The 26,159-nt window shown below is 49.3% G+C and overlaps 1 protein-coding gene across 4 annotated transcripts in view; it reads left to right on the forward strand.

Annotated features, from left to right (window-relative positions):
- The first annotated feature begins 3,148 nt into the window (after positions 1-3,148).
- Positions 3,149-26,159, forward strand: part of Grik4 (glutamate ionotropic receptor kainate type subunit 4) — a 281,673-nt gene continuing 258,662 nt past the window's right edge. For all 4 annotated transcript variants that reach the window (XM_026403467.2, XM_077797752.1, XM_077797753.1 and 1 more), the window contains exon 1: positions 3,149-3,230. In XM_026403467.2, the coding sequence (XP_026259252.2) occupies positions 3,149-3,230 (82 nt within the window). The remainder of the gene's footprint in view (positions 3,231-26,159) is intronic.

A 26,159-nucleotide genomic window follows, 5' to 3' on the forward strand; every position in this document is an offset into this window, starting at 1 on the left:
TGGCATATATTACAGCCTCAATAAATATCACCGAGCAGATAAGTGAACTGTCAAAGAGGAAAGAACTGTAAAAATCTGGTTAGGTTGTATAAAAGTAATACTAAATACAGTCACTTACATCAAATGCTTTCTAAGTATGCTTGATCAGCAGGCTGCATAACAATTATTATTCAGATGGCTAAATAGGTGTCAGATTAGCCCATGTAAATTTTATTTGATGACAGAACTACACTCAATTTGAGCAAGTTCGGCTTATGTCGTTCATGGCCCTGAAGACTGGAGACCACATTTCAGAACGGTGATGGCGGAGGTCTGGGGCTGCCTTGGATTACAGCTGTGTGACCCTGAGCAGGATGATGAGAAATAATCTCCTCCTAAACTTTACAAGAATAAAACAAACCACCATGTTGAACGTGTGGAGGGCTCAGTGGTTTGGAAATTTTTTCCATGTTCTTTATTGTATTTAATCCACCACACAAACTGTTACAGATGAGGCAGTTGGGCGCAACATCAGCGAAGTGTGACGCTCAAGGTCACACAGAGGCAGGGCTGGGCAGGGCTCTGACTCCACCTCTTTCTTTTTCTGTCTTCACTTTTTCCACATGAGGCAGGAAGGGATCCTTCACAAAGAAATTTGATGTCTTAATTTTAGTTTAATGTTAAAATGAGTCTAGTCTAAAACTTAACAGCTTGGCTTTTATTAACTAAAAATATTTTAATAATTTAGGGCTAAAAAAAAAAAAGCATTGATCTTGGAGAAACAGGACAAGACCCCCTTTTCCATCTGGGAAATCACATAGCACTTTCCTTGCCAGGACTGAGGGAGGCCTGTGTATGCAGGCCGAACACTCCAGATCCTGGATCCTGGACCTTGAAACCTCACCAGAGGGACAAGGACTCAGTTCCACCTCTGTTGAGCTCACATGGTAGTGAGGAGACAGATAATCACTGAGTAATCAACTTTATCCATAACAAGCACCAACGCCCAGCTTCCCTTGAGACTGTTTGCTTTAACCTGTCTCTGCACTAACACCCGTGAATTAGGGGGACAAAGATTCTGGGCCTGACTTGCCAACAGTGCAGTTGCTTTATCCCATTCCTCTCCCCTTTATCTCCCTCTGTCTTCTTCTAGCAGGGGATTGCTTAAGGCCTTCCATTCATTGAGCAAGTAGGTACTGTGCGGACATTGTGCCTAAGTAGTCTCTGGGGACCCAACAGGAAGCTGGAAACAGCCCTTGCCCTTAAGGAGCTACAGTGATCCCAGGCAGAGACACACAAAGGCGGCAGCCATAGAGGGAAAAGTGCTGCTGTCACAGCCACCATGGTGGCAGTGATGGTGCAGGGAGAGGGGACACTGATTCTGGCAAGTGGCAGGGGCAAGGAGGGGAGCATGCTGCAGGGAGAGGGGACACTCTGCACAGGAAACTGCAAGTCAGAGAGGCGGGATGCTATTAAAAAAAAAACCGTTTTTTTTTTTTTTTTTTTTTTTTAGAAGTACAGCATAAAAAGAAAAGGCCCGTATCCTGGAAGCCCTCATGCTAGTGCACACCCTAACCGCTAACTGGACTTCTGACCGCGCAGCATAACTTTGCCCATTTTGCACTTTGGGTAGATAGAATCGTGTGCCTGGTTTCTTTTGCTCATATTATATTGATGAGAGCCATCCTTGCTGAGGCCTTGGCTGTTGTGTTGTGTTGACATTTCTGCATCCCATTCCGTTGTGTGAATATGCAGTATGTTTCCCCTTTCTGCTGCTGGACTTTTGCGTATCGTCCAGTTTGAGGAAATCCAAAGAGTGCAGCTTTGAGTGTTCCAGGCCAAGTCTTTGGTGAGCATATCTGTGCATTTTTGTGGGAGATGTAGCCAGGAGAGGAGTTGTTGGGTCTTTAGGGTTTATGAAAGGTGCTTGTAGACTGGTTTCCCAACGCAGCCGAATGCATTTACAGTCCCACTGACACTGTGTGAGAGTTCCAGTTGCTCGACAACCTCACTAACACTTGATGGTGTCTTTTTTTTTTTTTTTGGTGCCATTCTGGTGAGTAAACATATAATTGTTAGGATATAAAGTCATATTTTCCTGATGCCCAATGAAGCAGAGCTCCTTTTCAAATTTGTGCAGGTCATTGGAATACATTATCTAGTGAAGTATCTATTCAGATCTTTTGCTCATTATTCTATTGGATTGTCTGAGGGCAGGAGAAGGAAACATTCAAATGTTTTCTGCTTTCCTTTCCTGAGATTAGCATATCCAGGTGCTCACCAGCTCTATTCTCATCCTTGTGATGGGGGAAGAGCTGCTTGGTTATTGACTCTGAATCTTAAGGTGCCTGAGAGGTCTTGACAGTGGGAGGGGGATAGTAACCCTACTGCCCTGGGGGGAGGCGTTCCCCTTCACAGCTCTGCAGTTGATATCAGGAAGGAAGGGAGGAGTTGGTGGAGGAAGCTGGGGAGGGGGTTAATTTTTAGCAGGCCACAGAAGCAGGCGTGGAACCTTCTGATGGTCTGCAATGTGTGCTTCTGCCCTTGGTATTTGCAGCCAGGGAGGAACTGGAATTCTCATGGCCCCTCTTCAACAGCTTCTCCTATGTTTATGTTAGCTTAGTTATTCCTCAGGTCAGCTCCTCTAAGAGGGGTCATTGTCACTTTTACAAAACAAGAAAACTGAGACAGCTGGCGAGTGGAGGGGCTGGACTTAAACGCAGCCTCTTCCCCACCCCACTGTCTAGCACGGGAAAATGCCGGGGGCCTGGGGCTAGGGGTGACCCTCCCCCCTTCCTCTTCTGTTCAGTCTGGGGTGCTGTTCCTTAAGAGTAGGTGGAAGTCCTCATTCCCTAGTGGAGATTTTGAAAGAAAAGGAGGTGCTGTGAGTCCTGAGCCTCAGTTGCAGCACCTGCCCCCAGTGGACCAGGAGGCCGGTGGGCATGTTTTCTTTGGGCCTGGTGGGCATGGGGAGGAACGGCATGGCCCACTCCTACAGGAATTTCTGGTGTGGGGTTGTCACCCTCCCCAGTGGCTCTCCCTGGAGGCCCTGGTCTCTGAGCTGGGTAAGGGCGGCTCCCAAGCCCCTAGCACTCACCTGCTCCTCTGCTTTCTCACAGAGTTATGTCATGCCCAGACCAGCAGAGGGCTCCATGAGGATTTATAGAAGATGCCCGGCCTCTCGGCGCCTTTGGTGCTGCTTCCAGCGTGGCTCGTGATGGTGGCCTGCAGCCCACACTCCCTGAGGATCGGTAAGTGTGGCCTGGCTATGTGTGATGCTCCTAACCATTACTCCAAGGATCCATAGGCGACATCCGGGTGCTGCCCAAGCCTTGCAGGAGGCTGCCCGACCCTGCACTGTGCCTTCCTGAGTTTGGCTGAGGCAGAGGTGGGGACGGAGGAGGCGGAGGTGGTGGTATTGAGGCAGCAAGAGGTTGACAGATCTGATCTGGTTGACTTGAGCTCCCCTGGTGATAACTTCCTGGTACAGTTCATGACAGAATCAGCCTACCCATGAAGAGGCAAATATTAGTGACAAAGAAGGGTGAGAATGGCCGTGGGGGTTCAAATCCAGGGCTAGAGGTAAGAGAATGGGTCACTTCTTCTCTTCTCTGACCAATCAAAGAACCCTGGAGATGGTGGTGTGTCCTTGGCAAATTGGATGAATCCAGGAGTCTGCTTGGTGACCCTGCCCTTGGCTTGCTGTTTGCTGGCTGTGGCTTGATTCTGAGAGGAAGGGCAGGATCCCTTCCGTCTCTCCCTGTCCTTGTTGCTTGGGTGGGTAGCCAGAGCTGCTACCTGTACCATCAGCAACTCCAAACCTGGAGCCGGAGGTCGGGGGATCATGTGTCTCCTCTCTTGCTGGGACTGAGTGAGGCTGGCCAACTGCAGGCCAAGGCATTCCAGATCTCCAGTACTGGGGACTCAGTCCTGGCTGCAGGGCTGAGGACGGTCTAGTGCAGCAGGCCCAATGTGGGCATCAGAGGGCTCAGCCAGAGAACCTGTGGGGTCAGGTCAGATGGGAGGGTGTCGGTAGTTTCTACATGTGCATGTGGGGTGGGGGCCAGAGTGGACAGATGGGTGGGCCACAGCAGTGATAAATCTAACTCTGTGTTGGTTACAAGAAGACCCACCAGCAGGGACCCACGGACAAGGTTGGGTGACAGCCCTATAAGAGTCAAATACCAGGCAGGTTATCCAGATGGATGACCACATGAGGCTTCTCTTCACAGACTAGGGTGGGAGCCATGTGTGGGTGACCTAAATGATGCTGGATCTGGATCCTAAACCTGATCCTAAAAGGACTTAAAGTTTAAGACTAAATCCAGGGAAAGGACTTGAAACTCCAAGATTCCTCCAATTGCCATCAGGACTGGTCCTAAGGGCCGAGATTATGGTTGGCATGTGGTGATGGTCCAGCACGGGCAGAGGCAGGTCAATAGCTGAGACCCTGGCCAAGCCAGGTCGGAGGCTGAGCCTCCGGGTCTCTGAGCTGCCCCTTGTGATGCCGTGGGCATGTTTCTGTGCATATGTAGAGGCTCTGCTTGAAATCAGAAGTATGCACAAGTGACTCCACTCTCCTCTCACCCTGCCCTGACTTCCTGCTCTACAGTCTTTATAAAAAAAAAATTAGGGGGAATTAAAAACAAAATCTTCCCTCCCTCTTCTTCATTCATTTCTGCAGCAACTTCAAAATCTAATTTAATTCTGCTTAGTGGCAGTGCGAAAATGGTTCATATCCTTAAGATGCTTATTTATAAGATGCCTACAGTTATTCAGCATTTGCTGCAAGGTTTTCTAGGCCCTCTAAATGAGCGGATAAAGCGGTAACCCATCAATTTCCATTTGTCAATAATGGGAAGCGGAAAGGGATTGAGCCAGAATTGGGAGTGCCTCGCAGCCTTGGCTCTCCTGACACTTGTTCTCCTGGAGGGAAACAGAAAGTGGAGCCAACAGATCCCTCTCTTGGCTGCTGTGCTGACAACAGAGGGCTTTGCAGGGACCCCGTATGCTCCCACATCCACACTTTGCCCGGTGCTTGTTCAGCTGTCAATCAAGACTCTGCTGGCCTCCAGCTTTGGTTCATGCCAGGCCACTTCCCGTGATTTCCAGCTGAGGGCCTGCTGGCTGACAAGGTCAAACCGGCCCCATCTCCTGCAGAGACCAGGAAGCAGAGTTAAGCCAAGGAAGAGAAAGAAAAGAGAAAAACCCAAACAGCAATGCCAGGACCTGTTTTCCTGTCTCCTTGATTATCTTGAGAGTTAGGAGCTTTTAAAAATCTTCCCATCCTTGTGGATGGAGAGGTGCTAATTACATGCACTCCAGAAGGGAAGTGGAGTAGGGCAGGGATGGAAAGAGAAATAGGTCAAGAAAATATGAGTAGCTGTGCCTCATGGTAGGCAGCCGTGCACGCAGGTGGGCTTGCTGGGCAGACTGTTTTGGGGTCTCCCAAGTCCTTGAGAGTTTCCTGGGAAAGGGAATCACTGCTCCCAGCACTGGAGTTTTGGGGGGTTTTTCCCCAGTTCCCCAGTCTCAGAGTGGATGGCTGTCAAAACAGGTCTGCACAAAAGGACCCAGAATCTCAGAGATAAATGGTCCAGCCTGCTCCATCCTCAGCCCCGCTTGTCGCTGGTGACAATATGGATGTTTGTAAAGAAGCCGCCAAACCCATTACCCTGTCTTGTGATGGCTGTTTTTCATTCAAGTGAGGCACAGGGTGGGAGACAAAGCCAAACTGTCTATTGCAGTGTCCAATGTTTACCCTCAAATGAGGTTTTGGGTAAGAGAAAGGGATTTTATTTATGGCTGCGAGGCTGCCCGCATAAATTCCCCAAACTCACACGCATATGTCAGCCCCCTCAGCCATCCATCTTCTGAAAATATTCTTTGATTGTGTTTCTGTCCCTCTGGGTCCTGAGTGGTGACTGTGGAGCCACGAGTTAATAAATGTCCCAGGAAGACCCCACCCTGTCTCTATAGAACCTCCATTACTTAAAGAGATCAACTGTGGTCATAATATGTCAGAGACGTAAAAGGTAGTAAGGATCCATTATCCAACCTGCTTATTTTGCAGATGAGGAAACAGGCCCAAGGGTCAGTGGTTTGGCCAAGGTCACATGGCAAGTGACCTGGCTAGCAGTGGTCAGCTGAGAGCCTGTTGCCCTTGACTCTTCTCTCCATGTGCCCATGGGTGAACTCCCTTAGCCACTGGGGAACAGAGTCACCTTCCACAGTAGGTGAAGATTATTACCTCTTATAGTGTTCTCTAATTTCTTCTGGAAAATTTCAGACATTAGCCAATGCTGTCCTAATGCAGGGAACTCGGTATGTATTCTCTAGGCAGATGGACGCAGGGATTTCCAGCTGCCGCATTCTCTATCCCCGACTCCTGCCATGCTGAATTGCTCGCTGTGGCCCGGCTGTACCAGGAACTTGACTCCAAGCTTTGCCCATGCCCTTCCTGTGTCATAAGTGCTCTTCCTCCCATTCCATTCCCCTCTGCTTAGAAAGCATCTCCATCAACTCTCCTGCATCACCACTGGCTTAAACTGTTCTCTGCAAATCCTTTCCCAGTATCTTCCTGTCCTCCCAGGGAGAGTTCATCTTTTCTTTAACATTCTCCCATTCCCGCTGTTACATACATTTGTTCCTGCACTTATGGTGCAATATTCTAATTATCACAGCATTTTCTTACCAGACTTTGGACTCCACTGGAGGCTGGGCACATGGCGTATGCACATGTGTGGCTCCAACTCAGAAAGAGTGATGGATGCGTCCATGGCCTTTCCCAAATACTATGTTTGGTACCATGTTTTTAAACTGTTTTCTTCCTGTCTTACCTATGTGCAAAGAGTTAGACCTGTGGGAAGAAGTAGAAGGAGTAGACAGGAGAAAGAGGAGGAGAACATGTCCATATATCTGTTTTTCACAGAAGAGAGAATAAGAATTGGCTGAATGTCCTGATTGGGTTCTATGGAAAGTTTTGGCTGCAATAATAAATGCATTGATTCAATTATTCATTCATTAATTAATTCAATTCATTTATTGAATGCAGTGTGACAAGCACTGGGGATATGGTGCTAAATGATAACAGTCAAAATAATCACTTGCTGTGGGAAAGGCTTTAATCTCTGTTGGGCCGAGAATATTCTCTAAGTTGCCGAGGCTGGCTTTGAACTTGAGATCCTCCTGCCTCAGCCTCCTGAGCTGCTGGGATTACAGGTGTACACCACCGTGCTCAGCTTGGGATCTCTGATTATTATAGAGATCATATTAAGTACATTTTGTTGTGTTTGGTAAAGAAATTCAAAGATAGACTCATTATAGCTAACATACTCTTATCTTGCTTTTCTTTAACACTTTTACCTCCAAAGAATTTCCTAGAAACATATAGTGTAGCTGACAGATGAGGAAGCTGAGGCTTAGGAATTCCAGAGGTTTGGGAAGTCCTGCTTGGTATGGGTGGCACCAGACACATCGGTGAGTTATTGCAGCGATTGAATCTCTTTTCTGCTTAAGGTTTCCCTGCATGGTGGAGCAGCAAGTGCTTGGATTTATTGGACACTCTGCCTTACTAGGACCCCCGAGCACTTTACAACTACATTTTTTTACTTAGTTGCTTTCCTCCAAAGAGCTTGAATTCTTTGCAGGGAATGTTCAACTTAGAACATTCAAATGTTATAAAGATGAAGCTAATAGGAGAATTGGGGGAGACAAGAGGGAAGAATAAAAAACATTTTCTGTTGGCCTTCTGCTGTGTATTAAATATATGTGACACACCAAGATGCTTGGCCTAGTTGAGGGTTTACCATGGGGTTTTTTGAGTAGTGGGCTCCCCTAATAATCTTACCATGTGATTTGATTTATGAAATTTTGATCGGTGCGTAACTTTTCATCTTGGTTCCAAATTGAGTCATCCATATAGACAATCAATTGGTCTTTCACATTAGTGACAAATAGAAATTGATGACTTTCTCCTTCATCTGTCACCTAGAAAGGGAATATAGAAAGATTTCTGGGACATAAATCTCTCTTCTGCTGAGTAATTTAGGGGAGTCTGTGTCTGCTTTATTCATGCCTGTATTCCCAGGGTCTAGAGCAGCACCTGGCCCACCGAGGGCTTAGTCATGGTTTGCTCTGTGGGTTTTCTATGGGAAGCTCTGAATCTTGAGTTGACCTTTCAGTTCTCAAATTTCTCTCCTCCCGGAATGCTTAAGAATACTAATCAATTTTATTGTTAGCCCACAAAATATATAGTTAGGAGCATGAGTGTTTTGCCCGGCTGGGATTACAGGTGTAATCCCCCGCTCCCTGCCCCGGTCAATGTCTGTATGTGTGCCTGCACAGACCTCTGCATGCATCAGGACCTCTCTCCTCTCCCCCTTGCTTCACCTCTGCCACCAGCACATTTTTAGGTGGGCAAGGGAGGACTGGCTGCCGTCAGACAGGCACCTGGCCCTGTTCTGTGTGTCATTATCCATCCTCACTCAATTCGGGAGCATCACACAGGATGATTTCAGGGTGTTGACCTCCCTTCCCCTTTCCAGAACCCAGTGTGAGCCACAGACACACGCTGAAGTCTTTTCTGCTGAGAAGCCAGGGATGGATTAGGCCTAGATGCTTCATTTCATAGAGGAGAATTACTGGGGTCCCAAAGGCAAAGTGAACTGGCAGAGGCCCCTTTAGCAGCACCAGGGCCCCTGACTCTCAGCTGCCGGGTGGTATCAGGGTATTGGGCATTGCATGCACCAGTTCAGGTCCCCCAGCATCTGTGAAGCAGGTACAGGGGAACACATCTCGTGGAGGCAACCTGAAGCTCTCAGGGTCTGTGATTTGCTCAGGCTTGTGCAGTGATAAGTGACCAGGTCAAAGTGGACAAAGTGAGTAGTATCTGAGTCCTGAGTAGCTTCTTGGCAGTCCATTCACAATGGGTGACATCTCAAAGCCAATAGGGGCCAGTGTTCTGGTCCCTGGGCCTGACAAAGTAGGGCTGAGCCAAAGAGAACAGGCAAGTAATGACAGTGAACCTTGGTCAGTCTGGCTTATGTGTTCTGTTTTCTTAAACATTGTGCTTGGTCTCTGCAAGAAAACTAAGCAAGGTCCCAGTGGCAGGAATATCAGAGATGAAAGGGTGGGGCCCTTGGTCCGTAACTGCGAGTCCTAGAGATAATAGAGTTGATTTCCATATAATTTTGGTGTGTGGCTGCCTGTGTTCATTTGTGTTAGGGTGACCTGGTTCCCCCAGGCCTCATTTTGTCCCTCAATGAACTTCCCTTTTGGATACAGCAGATTTCAGGCCTGCCTGGCAGGGTGGCCGGTGGCCTAATCAGCCGCATTGGGGTGAACAGAGATCACCATGGCACTGGGAGAACCAGCACTGGTGATAACTTCTCGGAATATCAAAAGCCTGTCTCCAGCTCTGTGACATGCTTTACAAAGTCTCGCTTTGTGGAGCGAGTCATTTGCAAGCTGGATTTGTGGGGCAGGGGGCGGGAATGTAGAAATTATGGAGAGAGATTTTGCTTCTGTGTAAAACAAAATTGCTCACCAGGCAGAAGGAATGGGCTCTTCTGGACCCCAGGGTCCCCAGAGCTGGAAGTGGCCACAGATAGGTTGGAAAGGGATTTTAGTATCGGAGGCAGGGTTGGACCTGTTACTTCCAAGACCCCTTCCAACCTGGGATTCTGTGATATAATATTTTAGCCTTTGGTCTCGTGCTCTCACAGGAAGACATTTCAGTATCATTGTGTCCTCATTAATAACCATTAACAAGAGCTTAGATTGAGGCAGCCATCTGCCTAATTAAAGCTATGACCCCATTTGGTTCCAATTGCTTGGCTAAGCCAGGTAAGACACACAGCCCTGCTGATCCTTTAGTTCTGTCGGTGTGGACCTGGCCCGTCTGCTGCTTCCCTTCTCCCTGTGGACCCTGATGGAGGAGTTGGAGAAGCCCAGGTGATGGAGGCAGCTGCTTAGATCTCAGCCACACTGTGTGTGTGTGTGTGTGTGTGTGTGTGTGTGTGTGTGTGAGAGAGAGAGAGAGAGAGAGAGAGAGAGAGAGAGAGAGAGAGAGAGAGAGAGGGAGAGAGAGGGAGGGAGGGAGGGAGGGAGGGAGGGTGGGGTATGCTCATGTGCATTGGCAGAGCCAGAACGTCCCATTCAGCCTCATGGCTCACCTGCATGCGAGCCCGTGGTCACACTTGTCTGAACAAGCAGGCACACTTCCGTATATGCTTCCTGGGGGGGTGGTGGGGTGCACGGGTGGCAGAAAGCTGCAGACAGCTGTGCTTTCTCCTTCCACCTTGACTCCTGGTGGGCTGGGCTGAAGAGGCTCATTAGGTTCACCCTGAGAGAATGCTATGGAGAGGGCCCAGCCTAGTCGGCTGCTGGGCGTGCATTGGCCTGCACAGTCCCCTGGCCAGGGAGACAGTGCCTCTGTGCTGGCCTCCAGAAGGCTCCAGCATAGTGTAGAGGTTAACCCAGCTCATGGGCTCTGGAATCAGACTGCCTGGTGGTGAATCTGAGTTCCTCCCTTGATAGCTGTATGATTTGGGGCAAAGACTTAATTTCTGAGTGCCTCGATTTCTTCATCTGTCGCATGGGGTCATAGTGCCTACTTTGTTTTCATGAGAACTTGAGACGATTCTATGGAAAAAGCCCTTAAAGTGCTAGCCAGGCCTGTGCAGGCGCTGGGAAAGCGGCCTCTTTACTGAGAGAGAGCACTGATGGACGAGCTGGTCTCCATCTCTTCACCTTCCACTGCCCCTTTCCCTCCCCCGTTTCTTCACCAAATCTTGTCTCTTTCTTTTTTTTTTTTTTTAAACCTGCTTTAAATTCACCCTGTTCTAGGCGATGGGAGTCCCAGCTGGTTTGGAGAGCTCTTACTTCCAGAATTCTCCATGTGCAGGTGGGCACGTGCTCTGTCGCACGTGTCTCCCTGTCTTCATGGTACTTACCCACCTGTTTTATGCAAACAGTTTTTTAAAAACCTCATTTTAATTCCATCTACTCCAGGAGCCCGAGAGCATCCTGAAGGGATGGGCTCCAACTTCTGTGTCCTCACAGCACCGTGGACTCTCCACACGAGAGTTTCATCCCAGGCACTGGCTAATGGATTTGAATGATCACCTTCTCAAAGACCCCCTTTAGCCCCGTCCTGTTCATCATCCCTCTCTATTTTTCTCCTTCCTTTTACAGCAAAGCTCTGCAAAATAATTGCCTATTCAAGTTGTCTCCATTTTCTTTCTCGCTCTCCCTATCAATAGGACTCTCCACAATCAGACTCTCAGCTCTCAGTGACGCCCCTATGGCTAACTCAGGCGATCTGTTCCCAGGCCTCATCTTACTGGGCTCAGCAGCAGCATTTGGCCTGTCTTCCACTGCCTCCTGCCTGCAGGACTTCTTCTCTTGGCCCCAGGACCACATCTCACCCGGTCCTTGCTCCAGCTCTGTGGCTCTGCCTTGGACTCCTTTGCCGTTCCCTTTCCATGTCTTGATCTCTGCATGTGAATGTGTCCCAGGGCTCTGTCCTGAGGCTTCTTCTCTGTCCTCACCCAGTAGGTGATCTTGCTTTCTTCTGGTCCAGGTGCCTCTACAGGACATGACTCTCTGTCCTCACCTCCGGCTCTGACCTTGCTCCATGACTCAGTAACTCACACCTCCGACTGCCCACTCACATCCCCACTTGGATCGACAGAAGCTCAACCTTGACATGTGTTAAACTGAGCTCTTGATTTCCGTTCCAAGCCTGGTTCTCCTGCCGTCCGTCTTCCCCGTTTCATAGATGGTAATGCTGTGCTATCTGATTGGACTTGGGCTCTGAACTTTGGCCTGTCCGTAGTTTCCTCTTCCTCTGCCATCTGACACCCTCTCCATCCGCAATCCTGTTGGCTCTTCCTTCCAAGCACAGCTGGTAGCCCTTGACCACTTCCTTCCATCTCAACCATTGCCGTCCCAAACCATCTTCTGCCTCCCCTGCATTATCACGAAGCTTTCCTACCAGCTTCCCTGACATCCCCTGCCCGCCACACCATACTAGGGATGCAACTCAGGGTGCTTTACCACCTACGTTCCCAGCCCTTTTTATTTTTTTTTATTTTGAGGGTCTTGCTCAGTTCCTGAGTCTGGCCTTGAACTCCTCCTGCTTCAGCCTCCCGAGTCCCTGGTGTGTGCCACGGTGCCCAGCTCTCTGTGTCTCCCTGATGCGATCGCTTTTTTCTCAAAATGGCAGCAAAACAATTCTCCTAAACTGTAAGTTACATCACATCAGTTCTCTGCTCTGGCCCATCACTGGCTTCTTGTCAGAATAAAACACAGTCTTCATAATGGCATGGGGCCCTCTATGTTCTGGCCCCACTGTGTGTTCCATTCTCCCGCCTTACCCCTCTGCCTCTTGCTCACACCACACCAGCCCCAACCAAGACACACTCGCTTCTTTGTTTTTCCCCAAACATACTAACTGGGCTTCCACCCCAGGTCCTTTGTACCTGCTGTTTTCTCTGCTTAGAAAATTCTGGATATCTGCATGGTTCATTCTCTCATAACCGGTAGGTCACACCCTGACTGTCCTTGGCCCCTCCCCTGTCCCCATTACTTTCTATCTGCCCCTGCTTTATTTATTAATTTTTTGTAACATTTATTGCTAGCTGGCATTCTTGTCTTACGTGTTTCTTGTCTGAATCTTCCCATGAGGAAAAAGGCTTTGTTTTGTTCTCTGCTGTTCCCCCAGCACTTGAAATGGAACCTGGTATATAGAAGATGCTCACTAAATACCTGCTGAATGAATAAATGAATGATGCAGAGGCAAGGGAGGCCCCCGAGGAGCTTCAGAGTTGAAGGCACAGGCTGGTGGTCTTCCTGACGGAGAGGCACCTCTTCCCAAGCATTGCTTGTTGGGAACAGTGCCGTGATGCAGTTGGCTCCCTGTCCCCTTGTTCTCTGATTCCTGCAGCCAAACCCCAGGTCCTGAGGCTGATCTTGCTCCTGTTCTGAGGAAGCCCAGGCCAGCAGTTAAATGACTCAGCATTGACATGAGTCTTGGCTGTGGATCTTGCTTTGTTCCTCAGATCCAAACACCAGGTTCCTGGCTTGTAATCCACCCCCACCAGTGTGGCCCTTGCAGTACCCAAGTCTCTCCTGTCATCATGTCAGAGACCTCGCTTGAATACTGTGACTGTGCCCAGACCCCCCTGGGAGCATGTCTGGCCTTGTTGGTCTCAGTTTCCCAAAAGCCCAGAGACCTGCACCTGGGCCCAAATCCCAGTGGATCTCTGCCACCTGCTGCCAGTGCTTTCCTGACACTGCTGCTCTTGGCCAGGAGTCTGCTTGTTGTTTGCCAGGAGACTTTACCAATTATGACTATCCGCTTGTGCTTAGGTTTGCAAAATCCGAAATGGCGGCCGGGACCCAAATGTCGCCCATCCACCTTGAATAGTGATGACCATTGATTTTCTTTCTATCAAGCCCAATTCTGTCCCTCTATGCGGACTGTTCAGACTCCACCTTTCCCCCAGGGCCATACAGAGCAGTTCTGAGGCTGTTCCCTGTGATGGTACCTCGGAGACCAGAAGCACCGTCATTTCCTGTTCTAACATCTTCTTTCTCCCAGAGATCCATTATCAGGGCCGTTGTTCCTTCCATCGCATTGCTGGGCTTCCACTCATCATCCTGGCCACCCTCCTCGGAAAGGGTTTTTTTTCTTCTTCATAATGAGGACAAGATTCCCCAAATTAGAGGCAGGCACTCCCCTCCTCTGGTTCCAATGTCCGCAGGCACCTGCTCCCACCTGTGGCCTCAGTGCAGAGCCTGTTGTTAGACCCCTTCCCAGCAACCCTGGCTGCCCAAGCTCTGGTTCTGGAAGGCCAACCTGGGACTCAGCTGTGAGACACAGCCCTGCTCCTCCCAGACTGGGCTTTGCTCGCAGCACCCGGGGCTGCGGCTACTGCAAGGTCTGAAGGCACCTGTGTGAAGGGGCTGGGTGCTGGGTGGGTTTCCTAGGTAGAGTCACCTCTGTGACTTCCTCTGAGCTATGCGTTCTCAGGCTTTCTAGGACATGGTCTTTTGAGCAGAGTGACACAGGCAGGGGAGGGAGTGCCACTTTGCTGGCAATACTCATAAATTTCCCCCAGCGGCAGGGATCTAACAACATGAGACTTTGAGCTTTCAGCTCACAGATGAAAGAACAGGGATTTTCCCAGAGATGACAGAAAAGGGAGGCATGCAGCCCCAGGGGCCTCCACAGGAAGCTGTATTAAGGAGTCACTCCAAGGAGCCACCAGCCACCATCCCATGCTGGAGCACGGCTGCAGTGGGTGCACCCAGGCCCCTGGGCAGCCACCCGGAAATCTCAGGTCAACGGCCTGGAGCAGAGAGTGAGCTTCCCCAAGCTCATGGGTAAGGAATTCTCCTTGCACTTCCTAGAGTTGTTGGGGTTTCTGAAATTAAAGGGATCTTCATCTGGGAACCGTGGTTGAATGCAAATGTCTCCCTGTAGAGCCAATTTGGAGAACCTAGAGTTCTAAGGGAATCGAGGTTGCCTTAGAACCTCAAGGCAGTGGAGGTGGTGGAGATGAAACAGGGGAGGAGTCAGTTACCCATTGGAGCTTTCCCTTTATTTAATCGACCTCTTCCTCAGCTGTCACAGGAATGATCTCCCGGGGAACAAGGTGGCTCTTGGGAGGCTCCTGAGAAGGTGAGGCAGGGCCACCACCTCCTGGAGACTTGCTACTCTTGTCTTGTAGTCCCCACCTGGGTGGGGCTCCCTGCTGGGTCTCGAATGTGCGCCTGTCTTACCATGAAGCCATGAGGATGGACACAGTTCAGGTTCAAGTCTTCGCATCCCAGGCTTCATGGGGCAAGTCCAGTCTCAGATTCAAAATCCATGGGCACGGGTCAGGCATGGAGGCACAAGCTTGTAATCCCAGTGACTTGGAAACCAAGGGAGGAAGATTGCAAGTTTGAGGTCAGGCTGGGTATTTTACTGAGGTATCTACTCTACCATGGGCTGGAAGTGCGGCCCATGGTAGAGCACCCCTGGGTTCAATCCCTAGCACCAAAGAAGAAGAAAAGAAATCACGTACCCAAATACTACTTACCATCTGTGTGCACTTAGGCAAACTCAATTTCCCGTTTATAAACTGGAGATGACAGAGTTTATCACCCATCACTGTATTAATTAAGAGGAGCTATATAACATATCACACACAATGTGTAGCATATAGTAATACTCAGTAAATATCATTTCTGTTCTTTCTGCTCCTTTCAAGGAATAGTAGTTTGCTCCACAGTGATGGCAAGTAACTAGATGGCCTTCTAGGGACCCAGAGGGGTCTGGGCTTTACCGATACATAAACCTAGCATTGAACTATGGTTTCTGCATGTGACCTTGGGCAAATTAAAGTATTTGGTGTCTGTTGCCTGCTTTCAGATAGGGATAATAAAACTCACCTTATATAACTGTTGAGGTTTACGGGAGAGAAAAGGTGTAGAAGTCAGCGAGCGGAATGCTTGACAGTCATAGGAAGTCAATAAATAATAGCTGTTATTGGTGGGCCACCATGGTTGCTGTTGCTGTGGTTTTCTATTACTGTCATAACAAATTACCACGAATTTAGCAGCTCAAACAAGACAAATTTATTACCTCCGTCTATAGTTGAGAAGTCTCACTGAGCTAAAACTAAGATGTCGGCTGTGTTCTTTCCTGGAGGCTCCAGGGGAGAATCCATTGCCTGCTCTTTGGGGTCTCTGGAAGAACTCACTTCCTTGTGGTTTTATGACCAAGGTCCCTGCTTTCTTCCTGGCTGTGAGCCGAGAGCCCTTCCCAGCTTCTAGTCTACTGCGTCCTTGGCTCTTGGCCCTCTCCCTCCATTTTCAAAGCAGCCCTTCTCACCTCGAGGCCCACTGGCCTCCTCTGGGACAGGTTCTCCAGCGTTGAGGACTCCTGGGATTATCCAGGGTCATCTCCCCATCTTGAGCGCAATAACCTTAGTTGAATCTGCAAAGTCCCCTTTAGTGTGAGGGACTAACACACTCTCAGGGTGCAAGGTTTGGGATGTTCACAGCCTTTGGGGCCATTATTCTGCCTTCCACAGCCGCTGCTCAGTGTGGAAGCCTTCCAAGGTGGGAAGCTGAGCTATTCAGAAACCTCCTCATGAACAGGGCCTGATGCGTGGGCTGTGCCCTTGGAAACTGTCCCTAGCCCCATCCTTGTCCCAAATTACCCAGCTCCTGTTTGCATGAAAACCAGGCATCCAGAGCGCTGAAGCCCATGTGTTTCCTTGATGGGTGGCGGGTACCGCACATGCTGGCCACATTCCCGCAACTGGAGATTGTGCCAGCAGACGAGAGACAGCCGGGAAGGGGCTGTGTAACAGGAAGTACTTTATCACGTTGATTTAATAATCTCCCCGCTTCTAACATGTCAGGGCGCCAGCAGAGTAGCCTACAAGCTGAATGTTATCTGAGGCTGTCACGTGAGCTCTGCTGGGTTCTGCTTGGAGTGATGTGTTTATTTCTTGCCATAGGGCCCGGAGAGAATAATGTCCCCCCAGAGTCCCAGCAGACTCTTATTCTACCTGTCATCTTTCCAGAGAGGCCAGAGTCACTTGTGCTTCAAGAAGCAACTGCTGGGAGCAAGGGGTTCAGAAGCCCGGGGTCTGCAGCTGGTCCAGCCTGTTCCCTGTCTCCTAGAACTTAACAGAGTCCTGCTCTGCACTATGGTTGTGGGAAATACAAAGAAATGGGATATTTTGTGGGCCCATGTTCTAATTTGAAGTGGCAGGGCTACCAGACACGCGGGACCTGGAGGGTCGTGCAAACCATTTGTTACTCCGGTGTTGACTCTGGGATGCAGCAGAGGTGACTATGGTCCAGGGACTGTGGGCACATTGGCATATGGATTTCTTTTTACTCTCTTTCTGGTATTTCTTCTGTTGCCCCTCAGAGTAGAGGGAATGATAGGGCAGTGGACCATCACCTGAAAAGGCTGTGTCACAGGAGAGGGAGTGACATTGTGTTTACTGAGCACCTACTCTGTGTTCATGACTTCTGTTAAACTATATAATTTTTACAACCTTCAGAGGTGAGCTTGATGGTGTCTGGAACCTGGATGTGGAAACTCAAGCATGTAGGGACCAAGGTCTCCATGCAAAACGTGGAGGACCCTAGATTTGAACCAGATGGCTTACATGCCAGGGCTGTGCTCTGTCCCCATTGCCTTGTGGACCTGCAGGTGCAGGGAGAAGGTGGGCATGACCAAGGCCCACCCCAAACCATTGTGACATCGGGTGTCTTTAGAGAAGCAGGACAGATTCCACACAGAGGCCCCCAGTGCCCCCAGCCTCTGCAGGGGTCCCTTTCAGACACTTGAAAGAGAGAAAATCAACTCGAAATTGAAGTACAGAAGTAGTGCTCAAGACACCTTTAGGCTAAAAATAAGAGCAGAGGCTGCTGTGCTCAGAGGGACCAAGTCTCATGCTGGCTTTATTTATAGCCGCTTATTTATTAGATTCCAAATGATGTTTAACCAGGAATCATATGGCAGTGATCTTTGATTACTTATGCGGCTAATGGCTGAACATATATTATTATTGCTATTTATTTAGCCCTGCTAAATGTACCGGGTGCTTCTCTCCCATGAAGCCACTAAGGAAAGGGCCACGGGAATAGGGAAGTGGCCAGAAGTTGGCCTTAGAGACCAGGTGAGGGGCTCCCCCAGGAGGATTATTTTAAAAGGACCAATCCTTGGAAATGAGTAGAGGTGGGAGTGGAGAGAATTCCCTAAAAGGGAAGGAAGAGTTTGAGGCTAGAATTGGGATTTTCGGAACCAGAAATATCTAGCCTCATATTAATACCAACATTTATGGAGTGTTTCTTATGTGCCAGGAATAATACTAATGCCATTCAAAATTATTTAACCCTCCTTGGTCATTTTACAGATGAGCTCAGAGAAGTTAAATAACTTACCCTAGGTCACACAGCTGGTAGGAGACTGGAGCCAGCATTTAAGTCCAAGCCTGTCTGTCTCTAGAGACCGTGTCCCCATTATGATGCTCTGCCCTACTTCAAAGCCCGCAACCTTCTCTTGTTTTGGTTAAACTTAACTTTTTGAGTAAACAGCCCAAAAAGAGAATGGGAAGCATGTTGCCCAGGAGCCTGAGAAGGAGCGTGAAGATGGGGGCTGTTGACTTCCCCTCTCCTGTGGAGCTTTACAACCGGCTAGGGAGGACCTGTCAGCTGTCCCTGGGGCACAGCCCACCCAGGGCCCTTATTGCAAACCTGGGGCAGCCACTGGGGTGGGACAGGGAGTGCCAGGCTCAGGGTTACGAGAAGGGCTTCTCCGCCTCCTGGTGCTCCCTGACTATGCCACCGAGCGCAGCAGTGGGCCAGTGTGTCCTAGAAAGGGGGCAGGGTGGGGGTGTCCTGGGCTCAGCCGGCTCCAGGCCACAGCATCTGCATCTGAGGCGAGAAGGGGCCCCCACGGGGAGAGCCACGCCCACCCACCTTCCCCGCCCACTTCTGACCTGCACCCCTGCGCTGTCCCTGGCTCCCAGCCTCACCCTCACCTAGTTGTGTTTCCCCTGGAGAAGGCCCAGAGGCCTTTCCCGGGCATCAGAAGCCTCTGCAGGCAGCCCGAGGATGGTCTAGGTTCATTGCTCAGCCTCCCCTGGCCCAACCTCGTCCCAACCCCATAAAGGCTCCCTACCCAGCATCTGCTCACTGTGCTGGAGTCACAGAACATCCCAGCCGCTCAGTGGCTGGGCCTTTGCTCCCTCTGCCTGGAGCACCTGTCTTCTCGACTGGCCAGGCAGAACTGTGCTCATCATTCAAGGCCTGGCTTACAGGTGCTCTCCCTCCCCAAGGAGCTCTGCTGGTCTTTCTCATTCTCAGTGTGGGTGACTCGGCCCTCTCCTCACGTGGCACAGTGGCGTGGTTCCAGCAGGGGTCCACCAGAGCAAAGACCACATCCTATTCCCACCCACTCCCCCGGCCTGGTCTTGTTCACAGCGGGTGTCCTGGGGCTGGAGTTGCCTGACCCCTCTTCTCCCCAGCACAAGGGTCACGGCTGATACTCCTGTAGCAAAAGACAGGTGAACCAGAGGAAAGCATAACATATTTATTTAATCAGAGTTTTACATGACATAGGCGCCTTCAGAAACGAAGCTCCAAACAGGGAGAACTGTCTGTTTTATGCTTAGGTTCAACAAAGAGTGGGCAGCTGTGCACAGAAGTGATCAGAGGAATGGGCGAAATCCGATGGTAATAGGCTGGGTGGGGGCAGCAAGCCCAGTGTGTCTAGATTATTCTTGGCCTCTCTGGTGTCCTCTCTCCTGGGTGTAGGACAAGACTCCTCTGGAATGAGGGTCTTCAAAGGAGAAGGGAGAGAGGAATTATTCTAGGTTTTGTGGATTGCTTTGGGGAGAAGAAATTGAGTTACTATGATCTGCTTTGGGAAAGAGGAGTTCTGGCTTCTGTGACCCACTTTGAGGGTGAAATAGTGATGGGTTACAGGAGGACCAGTGCAAGTCAGAGACCTGCTCCTGAGACCCTTTGAATCTTCTTCGGTTCAAAGCATTCAATATGCCAAGGTGCCATGTTTTGGGATACTGTATTCTGAGCCCAGAAAGTGTTTAGGAAACTTGGTTGAGTGATTAGATGATGGGTTCATTCTTATTCTGGGCTGTCGTGGGAGAAGTATTTGTTCCACCAGGGGCCGAAGACCCACTGGTTTTTAAAATGGGGACATTAGGGCAGGAGACAGAGACTAAATGAGTCAAGTTGCACAGCCTGAAATAGAACAGCACAGAGCCCGATCCCCGTGGTTGGGGAGGGAGGGAAGCTGTTAGCTGGCTGGCTGGGTGCGGAGGGGAGGAGAGGAGACCTCACCGAGGGCAAGAAGGGGACTTCAGGAGCTCCCTTCCTGCGCCCTCTCCTCCCTCCAACACCACGGTCAGTCTCTGGCCTTTTCAGTTATAGCCAAATACATGGTGTGAAGTATTTGACCTTTAGAAGGAGGATTTGTGTGCGCAAGGCCCTGCATCACAGGGTCCCCTGCACTGTGTGGCTCTGATGTCCGACTCCCTCTGGGGAGGACCACCCTGCAGCGCGGTGGCCCATCCTTTCACCCCGTCTCTGGCTGCCATTCCCTTCATCTCAGAAACACAGCCAGCGGCTGCCTGGGGTTTGGCCAGATGCCAGGGGACTTGAAAAGAAGATCCTCGGACAATTGCAAAGAAGGCAGCAGGGGGAGGATGATGAGCGGGGGTTCGGGGAAGGGGCCAGGGTAGGACCAGCCACTAGGAAAGCTCCCGGTGAAGATGGAAGCCCAGGAGGAGGAGAGGCCCAGGCTGTGCAAGCTGGTGAATCTGCAGGGGTCAGGTCCCCTGTCTGAGCGTCCGTTTCTCCCCACCATGGTCTCCAAGGTCCTGTCAGGTCTGAGATTCCATGGGTGCCGTTCCTCTCTCTGGAGGCGACAGCAGATGCACTTTCTCTGTCCTGCTCCTCCGCCGTTATTTTCCGTCCCCTCCCTCTTCTTGCCCCTGTATGTATTTACTACCCACCTGGGTCTAGATGATTCCCCTGCTTAAGTGCCATTTAGCTGTTGGCCGCCCATTGGCTCAGTTTTATAGACACGTTCGTGAGGCACAGAGGCCAAGGCCTGGTTTTGGAGAGGGAGGGTAATGGGAACAGAGAGCGGTGGCGTCCCACTTAGATTGGATTTTAATAAAGTTTCCAGCCAACCTAAATCATCCCCGTCACAGGAGCCCAGCAACCGCCGAGTGTGGGGTCAGCTCAGGGCTGCTTCTCCCGGCTGGGGACAGGCAGAATTAAGAGCTGGGGGGCTGGAGGTGGGCAGCCCTTGGAGAGGAGATGTCCAACTCAAGCCTAGTGTCCCCTTTGGTGGCCAGGCTAGGACTGTCAGAGAAGGGCTCGAGGTAAAGGCTCTCGGAGGGGAAGCCGAATGCCTGCTCTTTCGGCAGCTGTTAATTAGTTGCAGATGATGAGATAATTCATAAAAATTAGCAGTGATTTCCTTCATTGTGTTAATATCACCGGGCAATAAAACTGCTGTTAAGGATGACTTTTCTCTGCATCAAGGAGCAGGATGTCAAGGAAAAAACAGCCCTCTGCAGGGGTGGAGGGAGGGAAGAAAGGAAAACAGAGCGGTGAGAGATGACGGGGAGTGATTTCCAAGCTTTGGCTGAAATCATCGGAAAGAAGTCAAATTGAAATGCAAATCCTGGTGTCTCAGAGCACTGGCTGGGAAGAAGTGCATTTGGTGGTGTCACCTTGGCGGCCACGGGCAGGCAGACGGTGGTGGGGAGGGCTTCCCCTGCTGCTCCGTGGAAAACAAGATGGGGTAACCAGAGGCAACCCAGACTTCCACTGTGCCCGGGCAGGGAGCTGGCCCCAGCCCACAGGACAGTTCCCTGGAGAGCAGACACACTTGCTTATTCAGCCTGTGGTGTGGTCTGGCCTTGACCTCCTCCGTCTATGACTGTTGATGCTTTCACCAAACTCTGTCTACACTGGCCTCACATGAGTTTCCCAGATGTGCCAAGAGCCTTCCTGATTTAGGGACTGGCCCCCACCACTCCCTCTGTCTAGACCATGATTTGCCCCCACTTTTTTTCTTTCAGTCTGGTTAACTTCTATTTTTCCCTCAGATAAAACATCATTCTTGTAGATAAAGCTTCCTTGAACTGTATTCCTAGGGGCTGGCACAGTCCCCAGGCTGCACACTGGGAGTGAGGGGTGGGTGGAACGGTGGTCTCTTCCTGCTTAAACCTTGCCCAGGCTACATTTTCTGCAGGACAGTTCCAAAGTCAGTTGCTTAAGAATACGCTGTGATCTCACCCCTGCCCACCTTGCTGACCACATCTCACAGGCCCTCCTACTTTGTGTCTGCCTGGGCGATCCTTACTAATTCCCTGCAACCTGGTTTAAGTGTCAAGTTCTCCATGATGTGTTCCCCGACGCTTCCACCCACCCACCACCTCTTACTGCACACAACCTTTTGAGTCATCATCCCTGTGACTATGTTATGGCAGCAGGTTTACTTGGCACCAATCCTGAACTCAGTTGAGAACATGGACTAACACAGAGCGGCCACTCCACAAATTGTGGCATGAACAAATGATTAAAGTTCAAAAATGGTTTTAGTACTATTTAATCATCCAGGCCAGAAATGATGTCGGCTTAGGGGAGGGACAGTGGTGATAGTGAGAAGTAAACAGGTCTTTCTTGAAGTCAAATTGACCAGTCTTAGTGGTGGATGAGATGCAGGGGATGAAGAAGAGCTAAAATATGCCCAAGTGGGTAGCCGTGTCACTAATTAAGAAAGGAAGGAGGAGGAGGAGCAACCTTGGGGTTTGGGTTGAGAGATAACAAATTCCTTTTGGCAAATGCAGAATTTGAGATGCTTGTAAAACATCTGAGCGGAGAGGCCAGGGAGTCAAAGGGACATACAGTATTAAACCTCAGAAGAGGAAGTCTCAGATGGAGATACACAAAGGAGAGTCATTGGCATGTATGTGGTGTCCAGAGCCATGGGACCAGGCAGCCTTCTAGGGAGAGAATGTGTGAATGGTGTGAAGGGCCCAGGACCAAGCAATCTAAATGTTTGCTCAAAAAAGAAAGATAATCAAAGGCTCTTGGGCCATTTTGCAAAATAGACACAGTCTAGTGAATTCATAATAAGCCACAGACTAAAGTATATATCAGATTTAATCATCCAAAAGATTTTAACCAGCAGGAAGGAGCAGAAAGCTGTGAATTTTGTGTCTGGGGGTGCATATTGGTGAGATGATGGTAGGCTAGCCATAGAAAAGTAGAAAATGGTCTCAAGAGCCCAGCATGTCTTTGGGTAGACCAGCTGAGCCTTGTGATACTAGCGTGGCCTCTCACCCTGTTCTAGATAAAGCAGAGGTTAGCCCAGAGTGCCCTTGGCCAAGCTAGGAAAAATTATCCATTGTGAAGCCCTGGAAGATTCTCAAGGAATGAAACACAAACACAGACTTGTAAATTAGTACAGAACTTTTCCAGACCATTAACATTTTCTGGCGAACCGTTTTTTTTTTTTTTTTTTCTGGGAAGAACTCAAAGTGAAGCAAATGGAATATGCATTTGATTTAATGCTGGTCGATTGATCCACTCACTCATTCATACTCAATACCGCTATGAACAAACCACTATGATTCAAGGTTAAGAAGAAAAAGAAGGATAGTATTTGATCCCTGACCATTGAGAGCTTGTGGAAATACTACCAACATGTATGAAAAATTGAGTGACAATGCAAGACAATTTAATAATTTCAAGGGAAAACTTATTTAAGTGCCCACTGAATGGTGCAGAGAGAACCCAGCAGCAGGGAGCTCACCTTCCCTGTAGCACAGTCGTCAAGGGCAGCTTTTCTACGCTCACCTGATCCGGTGACTTATTTTGGAGGAGTGAATAAAGGGTGCTGTTGTATAGGAGTCAGGTGGACTGAGTGGAATCTGAGCCGCTACGTCTCTGTCTACGGAAGATGACATTTAGATCTGCTGCCATCTGTTGGTAAGCGTGGGAAGGAGCCTGGAGCACAGTCAGCGGGTCGAGAAAACAAAATTGCCAAGAATTAGGTATTGGGACAAGAGAGCTTTGGTTTAGTTCATTGCCGTGAAAAACATGGCTCTCTGGCCAAGTCCATCGACATCCCGTGGGAGTGTGTCAGAATGCACAATGTCAAACCCTACCCCAAAGCAGGTGCTGCAGTTTAGCCAAATTTCCAGGTGATTCACAAGTTGGTTTAAGTTTGAGAAACAGTGGTCTAGCATTGGTGAAGTGGGATTCTGCTGGGGCGTTTCCCAGGTCCTTTCCCGGGTAGGTCCCGAGTGGCAGGGCTAGGACAAAACCTCAAAATTCCTATTTTTATTAAGTACACCCAGAGGATGGCTGTGAGCAGGACAGCTTTGAAGGGTCTGCTTGCTGCACGTGCATCCCCGGGTTGGGACAGCTTCCTCACCATGCAGGTGCCTGGTACTCATCCCTCACCATCAAACTCATTATTTGGAAGACCACTAACAAAATGGCATTTTCTTGGTCTTATTCTCTCCTTGCTCATTACCTCTCTGCAGCAGTTGCAGTTTGGATTGTTTCTTCGGAGCTCTCTCTTGATCTGGGGTTCCATCAGATGAAGCTTTTCTTCCTCAACTATTCTCAAACTCTGCCTCTTCCTTGACTCCCTTATGATTATTGTCTTCCTTCAACGGTTTGCTCTTCCCTCACCCTTTTTGGACAATCTGGTCCCCTCTGTGGCTGTGATTATCATCTCTAGGTAAATGGCTTCCAAGCCATCAGCAACCCCACATCTCTCCAGCTCCGGCTGCCTGCAGGAGGTTCTCCCGCAGGCTGTGATGCTGCTCGGGCTGTGCATGGGTAGTGCTACCCTCAGCATCAGCAGGAATGTGAGCTGGGACATCAGACACACTTGGATTTGAGTCCAGCACTCCTTTTGTCAGCTGAAGGTTTTTGGGTAGATTAATTCACTTTTGAGTCTCAGTTTACCCCTCTATTAATGTTAATTATATCTATGTCAGAGGATTATTTTGGATACCAAGTGGGATAATCGCTGTAAACCGCATGGTGCATAATAAGCACGTAATGAATGTTAGCTTCTTTTAAAAAATTATTCTTCATGATACTTTATTAAAATGAACTAGATTCCTTATACCTTTCCTTTTTTTTTTTTTTTTGGTACCAGGGATTGAACCCAGGGGTACTTAACCACACATTCACATTCCTAGCCCTTTTATATTTTATTTTGAGACAGGGTCTCTTTAAATTGCTGAGGCTGGTTTTGAACTCACGATCCTCCTGCCTCAGCCTCCCAAGCTGCTGGAATTATAGGCATGCCCACTCCTGGCTTATACATTTTTATTTTAGTTCTGTATTATTGCTTGTATTCTTCTCTTGGAATACCCAGCTTTGCTGTCTTTCAAGGCCAAACTCTGTGTCCACCTGGGCCAGGAAGGCTATGATCAGCCCATCCCCAACTCAGATTTTGCATAGATTCCTGTATCTCTTAGGGTCCCTACATCACTTTCTACCACGTATTATGATTGTTTAAGCACATGGTGTCTTCCCTATATGATTGAAAGCTCCCTTCAGGTCAGGCTTATTCCCCGAGCGACCTAGCCATTCCTGTGTCCTGTGCCAGCTCAGCTCAGCTGTTCTGCTGGTAGTGGACGGGCTGCGCCATCTTCCTCTGTGCAGGCCAAGCACATCACTCTCCATTTCATATGCTAATAGAGGGGAGCAGTGATGTGAAGAATCAAAATAGCAGACTGCCCCAACATTATTGCTCTTGGCTTCGGAAGGCATTTTGGTATTTCTGCTTCAGATTTACCTTGCTGATTATGTTTTATCAGGCACACATTAATATGAGTTTGCATTCCGTGAGCATACACCATCTGGGAAACTGAAAGGGGTGATCCAAGAGACTGCTGAGCAGGGGGAGAAACCAGTTTGAGATTTTTCAATTGTCCAGGGATAACTCATGAAGTGAATAACCAGCCCCAGCATAACTGAGAGTTGGTTGTTGTGTTATTATTTCTCTCTTCGCTTTCCCTGGTCAAAACCCTTTATGACAATTAGTCAAGGGCACACGAATCACCTGTCAGTGACATAATATACTTCTGGTGATAGAGCAGAAGCACTGTGTTTTGACTTGCTGCAAACTATTATAATCATGATAACTTACATTTGTGTAATGATTGGTCATGTTGAAGGGCCTTTGCACGTCTTACTTAGTTTTATCTGCATGACACTGAAGTCAGTGGAGTAGGTCTCCTTACTCCATCAGACAGACATGGAAACCAAGGTTCTGACCTAGAGGAGGACTGCCAGGCTCCCTTAGGGGCAGGGCCAGGACCAAGGCCACAGCCTTGTTCATTTCCCTCCCAGGTTCCAGGGCTGTTTCCACTCTTGCCCCAGCATTTCCTGAGCCTCCTCTTCTTTAAGATGTTGCTTATTCTCTTGTAGAATTTCCAGGTGAAACTTTTTTTTTTTTAATCATTTCCAACTTTCTGGTGAAATTCTTTATTTTTGCCCATTTTCTTTCTGTTGGGGGGGGGTGGAGTTTTCATATATGAGGTCCTTTTCTGTTGACTCTTCACTCTGGGTGACCTGGGGGTCTGTTGCTTTGG

The sequence above is a fragment of the Urocitellus parryii genome, chromosome 4 (genome assembly GCF_045843805.1).
Source record: "Urocitellus parryii isolate mUroPar1 chromosome 4, mUroPar1.hap1, whole genome shotgun sequence".
NCBI lineage: Eukaryota > Metazoa > Chordata > Mammalia > Rodentia > Sciuridae > Urocitellus > Urocitellus parryii.